This window comes from Triticum dicoccoides, chromosome 5A (genome assembly GCF_002162155.2).
Source record: "Triticum dicoccoides isolate Atlit2015 ecotype Zavitan chromosome 5A, WEW_v2.0, whole genome shotgun sequence".
NCBI classification, from domain to species: domain Eukaryota; kingdom Viridiplantae; phylum Streptophyta; class Magnoliopsida; order Poales; family Poaceae; genus Triticum; species Triticum dicoccoides.
In genome coordinates this window covers 23,593,709-23,600,837 of record NC_041388.1, presented here as the reverse complement: position 1 = coordinate 23,600,837, position 7,129 = coordinate 23,593,709, and the positions used below count along the sequence as shown (strand labels likewise).

Below are 7,129 nucleotides of genomic sequence, written 5' to 3'. Positions count from 1 at the left end.
ACCCCGTTGTAGACAACTTGTCTAGGTTAGAAAATGTGCTTGATGACCCACTTCCTATTGATGATAACTTTCCTGATGAACAATTAAATGTCATAAATGCTTCTCATACCGCTCCATGGTATGCTGATTATGCTAATTACATTGTTGCTAAGTTTATACCACCTAGTTTCACATACCAGCAAAGGAAAACGTTCTTCTATGATTTGAGGCATTACTTTTGGGATGACCCACATCTTTATAAAGAAGGAGTAGATGGTGTTATTAGATGTTGTGTACCTGAGCATGAACAGGAACAGATCCTACGCAAGTGTCACTCCGAAGCTTATGGAGGACACCATGCTGGAGATAGAACTGCACATAAGGTATTGCAATCTGGTTTTTATTGGCCTACTCTCTTCAAGGATGCCCGTAAATTTGTCTTATCTTGTGGTGAATGTCAAAGAATTGGTAATATTAGTAGACGTCAAGAAATGCCTATGAATTATTCACTCGTTATTGAACCATTTGATGTTTGGGGCTTTGACTATATGGGACCCTTTCCTTCCTCTAATGGATATACACATATTTTAGTTGCTGCTGATTACGTTACTAAGTGGGTAGAAGCTATTCCAACTAGTAGTGCTGATCATAACACTTCTATTAAGATGCTTAAAGAAGTTATTTTTCCAAGATTTGGAGTCCCTAGATATTTAATGACTGATGGTGGTTCACATTTTATTCATGGTACTTTCCGTAAAATGCTTGCTAAATATGATGTTAATCATAGAATTGCATCTCCTTATCATCCTCAGTCTAGTGGTCAAGTAGAATTGAGTAATAGAGAGCACAAATTAATTTTGCAAAAGACTGTCAATAGATCTAGAAAGAATTGGTCCAAAAAACTTGATGATCCATTATGGGCCTATAGAACTGCATATAAAAATCACATGGGTATGTCTCCGTATAAAATGGTTTATGGAAAAGCATGTCACTTACCTCTCGAACTAGAACACAAGGCATATTGGGCTATTAAAGAGCTCAATTATGATTTTAAACTTGCCGGTGAGAAGAGGTTATTCGATATTAGCTCACTCGATGAATGGAGAACCCAAGCATATGTAAATGCCAAGGTGTTTAAAGAAAAAGTTAAAAGATAGCATGATAAAAGGATACAAAAGCATGAGTTTAATGTAGGTGATTATGTGTTGCTATACAACTCTCGTTTAAGATTTTTTGCAGGAAAACTTCTCTCTAAATGGGAAGGTCCTTACGTTATCGAGGAGGTCTATCGTTCCGGTGCCATAAAAATCAACAACTTCGAAGGTACAAATCCGAAGGTGGTGAACGGTCAAAGAATCAAACATTATATCTCAGGTAATCCCATAAATGTTGAAACCAATGTCATTGAAACCGTAACTCTAGAGGAATACATAAGAGACACTTTCCGGAACGTTTCAGACTCCGAAAAGGAATAGGTATGTGGTACGGTAAGTAAACCGACCCAAAACAGTTTTTAAGGCAATATTTCTCTGTTTTGGAATATTTAGAAAAATAGAAAAATAAGTAGCAGTCCGGGAAGGACACGAGGGCTCCACGAGGGTGGAGGGCGCGCCCTACCCCCTGGGCACGCCCCCTACCTCGTGGGCACCTCGTGCGCTCTCCGGACTCTGTTTTCTTACACGACACGTATTTTGGTTGGTAAAAATTCATTATATAATCTCTCGGAGGTTTTGACTCCCATATCACGCAAAAATCCCCTGTTTTTGTTTCGAACTATTTTTCTGACAGATCCAGGTTGTCATGTCGTCTTCAAGCGCCCCCAAGGACCAGTTCTTCGAGAAGTTCATCAACCCCTACCTCGCAGAAGTGCTGCAACACCCTCAAACCATTGAGATGCGTGAGGGGTTGTTGCACATCCGCGATGTTGAGGGACCAAGAAGATAGGAAGCACGGAGGCAAGGCTCGAGGCATTGGAGCAAGAAGTGTTCAAGTGTCAGGAGATGGTGGAGCGTGGACTCGATTCCAATCACATTATGATCACGGAGTTCACCAACCACCACAAGCTGGACGTCAAGGACATTGGGGAGGCCATCTTCAATCTTCATGAGAAAAATGAGCACCTCCAAGCCCAAATCTATGACCTGCAAAATCAAAACTGTGAGTATGAATATAGATTCAAGAGGATGAGTTTGGCTGCAAATTTGAGGTTTCAGGAGACTCGGCCATCCTTCTATGATGGTGAGCCTATGCCTTGGAAGAAGGACGACAAGCCTACGCCATCAACAAAATCACCACCGTCTCCACCAACAAAGAAGAATTGAGTATTTGGTATGGGCACTCCCCTTGGCAACTGCCAAGCTTGGGGGAGTGCCCCGGTATCGTATCACCATCACTTTTATCTTTACTGTTTTTCTTAGTTCGATCTTTTTGGTAATATCTTGATCTAGTAGAATAAAAGTTCTTAGTATGATCTAGTCGTGAGTTTTGCTTTATAACTCCTCTATGTAATCGAGTCCGTGAGCTATATAATAAAGATTAGTGTTGAGTCAAGGGCTTGATTATTTTGCCATGATCCTAAGTGAATAAAAGAAAAGAGAAAGAAACAAAAAGAAACAAAGAGATCATATGGATCTTATGGAGAGTAATGAGCTCACATAGAAAAAGTATGACGAATAAAAGCTGTTGAGAGTTGACAAGCATAGTTTTGGTCATCATTGCAATTAATAGGAAGTAATAAAGAAAGAGGTCTACACATATAGATATACTATCTTGGACATCCTTTATGATTGTGAGCACTCGTTAAAATATGACATGCTAAAGAGTTGACATTGGACAAGGAAGACAATGTAATGGGTTATATTTTCTTACATCTGAGATAAATTATATTGTCATGGATCATCCAACATGGTTGAGCTTGCCTTTCCCTCTCATGATAGCCAAATTCATCGCACCAAGTAGAGATACTACTTGTGCTTCCAAATACCCTTAAACCAGTTTTGCCATGAGAGTCCACCATACCTACCTATGAATTGAGTAAGATCCTCCAAGTAAGTTGTCATCAGTGCAAGCAATAAAAATTGCTCTCTAAATATGTATGACTTATTAGTGTGGGAGAAATAAGCTTTACATGATCGTGTGATATGGAAGAAATAAAAGCGACAGACTGCATAATAAAGGTCCATATTACAAGTGGCAATATAAAGTGATGTTCTTTCGCATTAAGATTTTGTGCATCCAACTATAAAAGCGCATGACAACCTATGCTTCCCTCTGCGAAGGGCCTATCTTTTACTTTTATCTCCTACTCTGCATAAGAGTCATGGTGATCTTCACCTTTCCTTTTTACATTTTATCCTTTGGCAAGCACAGTATGTTGGAAAGATCCTGGTATATATGGCTAATTGGATGTGAGTTTTCATGAACTATTATTGTTGACATTACCCTTGAGGTAAAACGTTGGGAGGCAAAACTATATGCCCCTATCTTTCTCTGTGTCCGATTAAAACTCCATACCCATAAGTATTGCGTGAGTGTTAGCAATTGTGAAAGACTATATGATAGTTGAGTATGTGGACTTGCTGAAAAGCTCTTATACATTGACTCTTTCCTATGTTATGATAAATTGCAATTGCTCCAATGGCTGAGATTATAGTTTGTTAGTTTTCAATGAAGTTTACGATTCATACTTGAAATGGTGATTGAATTATCACTCTAGCATAAGAAATCATATGACAAGAATTATATAAGTTGCTGTTCTAAGAATGATCATGATGCCCTCATGTCCGCATTTTTATTTTTATCGACACCTCTATCTCTAAACATGTGGACATATTTTTTGATTTCGGCTTTCGCTTGAGGACAAGCGAGGTCTAAGCTTGGGGGAGTTGATACGTCTATTTTGCATCATGCTTTTATATTGATATTCATTGCATTATGGGCTGTTATTACACATTATGTCACAATACTTATGCCTATTCTCTCTTATTTTACAAGGTTTCCATAAAGAGGGAGAATGCCGGCAGCTGGGATTCTGGGCTGGAAAAGGAGCAAATATTAGAGACCTATTCTGCACAGCTCCAAAAATTCTGAAACTCCACGGAAGACGTTTTCAGACTACATAAAAAATACTCAGTGGAAGAAGTTCACCAGGGGGGGCACACCCTGCCCATGAGGGTGGGGGGCATGCCCTACCCCCCTGGGCGCGCCCCCTACCTTGTGGGCCCCCTGGTGGTCCTCTGGTGGCCATCTTCTGCTATATGAAGTCTTTCGATGGGAAAAAATAATAAACCATCTTCTCGGATGAAATTCCGCCGCCATGAGGCGGAACCAATCTAGGGCTCTAGCGGAGCTGTTCTGCCGGGGAAACTTCCCTCCCGGAGGGGGAAATCATCGCCATCGTCATCACCAACACTCCTCTCATCAGGAGAGGGCAATCTCCATCAACATCTTCATCAGCACTATCTCCTCTCAAAACCCCAGTTCATCTTTTGTATCCAATTCTTGTCTCCAAGTCCGGGATTGGTACTAGTAGGTTGCCAGTAGTGTTAATTACTCCTTGTAGTTGATGCTAGTTGGTTTCATTGGTGGAAAATCATATGTTCAGATCCTGTATGCATATTAATACCCCTCTGATTATGAACATGTTTATACTTTGTGAGTAGTTATGTTTGTTCCTAAGGACATGGGAGAAGTCTTGCTATTAGTAGTCATGTGAATTTGGTATTTGTTCGATATTTTGATGAGATGTATGTTGTCTCTCCTCTAGTGGTGTTATGTGAACGTCGACTACATGACACTTCACCATTATTTGGGCATAGAGGAAGGCATTGGGAAGTAATAAGTAGACGATGGGTTGCTAGAGTGACAGAAGCTTAAACCCTAGTTTATGCGTTGCTTCGTAAGGGGCTGATTTGGATCCATATGTTTTCATGCTATGGTTAGGTTTACCTTAATACTTTTGTTGTAGTAGCGGATGCTTGCAATAGAGGTTAATCATAAGTGGGATGCTTGTCCAAGTAAGAATAGTACCCAAGCACCGGTCCACCCACATATCAGATTATCAAAGTACCGAACGCGAATCATATGAGCGTGATAAAAACTAGCTTGACGATATTCCCATGTGTCCTCGGGAGCGCTTTTCTCTATATAAGAGTTTGTCCAGACTTGTCCTTTGCTACAAAAAGGATTGGGCCACCTTGCTGCACTTTATTTAGTTTTGTTACTTGTTGCTCGTTACAAATTATCCTATCACAAAATTATCTATTACCACTTATTTCAGTACTTGCAGAGAATATCTTGCTGGAAACCGCTTATCATTTCCTTCTGCTCCTCGTTGGGTTCAACACTCTTACTTATCAAAAGAACTACGATAGATCCCCTATACTTGTGGGTCATCACCCCCTACCTTGGGCGCGCCCACTAGGCTTGTGGGGTCCGTATAAGGCGGTTGGTGCCCTTCTTTCGCCACAAGAAAGATAATATCTAGAAGAAAATCCCTTCAAAATTTTAGCTCAATCAAAGTTACATATCTCCGAGAAAAGGGCTAGAAAAAAGTTACGCGAAATAGAAGAGAACAGAGAGAGAGAGAGATCCAATATCGGAGGGGCTGCTGCCACTCCGCCGCCATGGAGGTCATGGACCTGAGGGGAAACCTCCTCCCATCTAGGGGGCCAAGAAAGAAGGAGGAAGGCTCTCTCACCCTCTCTCCCGGTGGCGCCGAAACACCGTCGGGGCAATCGTCATGTGACGGTAATCATCATGTGGAATTCTGTTTCATCGACCCCCCAGTGTTTCTGGAATATCTGGATATTTATAGAGCTGAGAGGCGGTGGAAAGGACCTCTGTGGGTCCCACCACCCATGAGCCCCTGGCGCGCCCAGGTGGGTAGTGGGCCCCACTGGCCTCCCCTCTGGCACTTTCTTGGCTCCCAAGTTATTTTTGGCAGAAAAAATCTCTAAACAGTTTCGCTGCGTTTGGACTTCGTTTGATATGGATATTATGTGAAGTAAAAACCAAGCAAAAAACAACAGTTGACATTAGACATTATGTCAATAGGTTAGTCCCCAAAAATGATATAAAGTTGCTATAAAATGAATATAAAACATTCAAAAATGATAATATAATAGATGGAACAATAAAAAATATAGATACATTAAAGACGTATCAACGATGGAGATGCTTTGGTTCTTCGTCCTTCCTATTTCACAAAGCTCTCTTATAGTGATGACAACCTTCTGTCCGACCTTCGGACGACTGTGGAGCATGATGTGCGCAACACACTTGATTTTTATACGGGTAGTAGATAGATAGACTGTAGATTTTTGAGGTGTGTTTTAGTGAACTTGCTACTTGCTTGTTGGATGGGTCCCACAAAAAAAAAAGGAAATACGAACCCATCTGTGATTGGATGGTTAGAAGAACGGTAACATCACCAGAGTTCAAGTCTTAAACTTGACATTGATGCTTTCATCATTCCTGAATTTATTTCAGGCTTCCGGCTTTGTTCATTCAATGGGAGGATACGATCCGGTCGACTGCAAGGCGCCTGTAGTGACTTGATAAAATCTTAAAATACTATGCCAGCTCAATCTCTGGGAGGTGCTCACAGGGGTAACGTGTGCGTGCGTTTATAGGGGTAGTGTATGCTCGTGTATGTGAGCGATTTCGACTGTACTACGTTTAAAAAAATGGAAATTGTTTTTTTTAGGGGTAGAAGAGGAATTTGCTTTTGAGACAATTGGTGCGGGGCGTGGGCGTGGGATGGATGCAGCGCGGGGTGGGCTGAAATTTCCCCAAAACTTTCGGCTTCTCTCCCCCTGCCGCCCGGACCCGGTGGGGAATATCTTTCCCTCTCCTCTCCGCCGCCCGCCCGCCCGCTCCCGCTTCCGCCGTCTCCAATCAATCCCGCCTCCGCCGCCTACCCAAAAGAAACCCTCCTCCGCGGCCCCGGCCCCCCGCCGCCGCGTCCGGGACTGAGCGAAAGTGAGGTCGGGCCAGGCGTGGCCTGGGAGGGGTTTCGGATGCTGCTGGCAGCAGTCTAATGGCGCAGGCCGCCGTCGAGCCCGCGGCGAGCGGCGGCGCGTTCATCCAGAGGCCGGCCGAGGCCCCGAGGATGAAGCGGAAGACCCCCTCCGAGCTGCGAGTAATGCCC

The 7,129-nt window shown here is 42.7% G+C and overlaps 1 protein-coding gene across 2 annotated transcripts in view; it reads left to right on the top strand.

The window, feature by feature from the left end:
* Positions 1-6,770: 6,770 nt before the first annotated feature.
* Positions 6,771-7,129, top strand: part of LOC119298873 — a 5,626-nt gene continuing 5,267 nt past the window's right edge. The window contains exon 1 of one of the 2 annotated variants that reach the window (XM_037576176.1): positions 6,771-7,120. In XM_037576176.1, coding sequence (XP_037432073.1) covers positions 7,019-7,120 — 102 coding nt within the window. In that variant the 5' untranslated portion in view covers positions 6,771-7,018. The remainder of the gene's footprint in view (positions 7,121-7,129) is intronic. The other variant, XM_037576177.1, reaches the window with a different exon arrangement.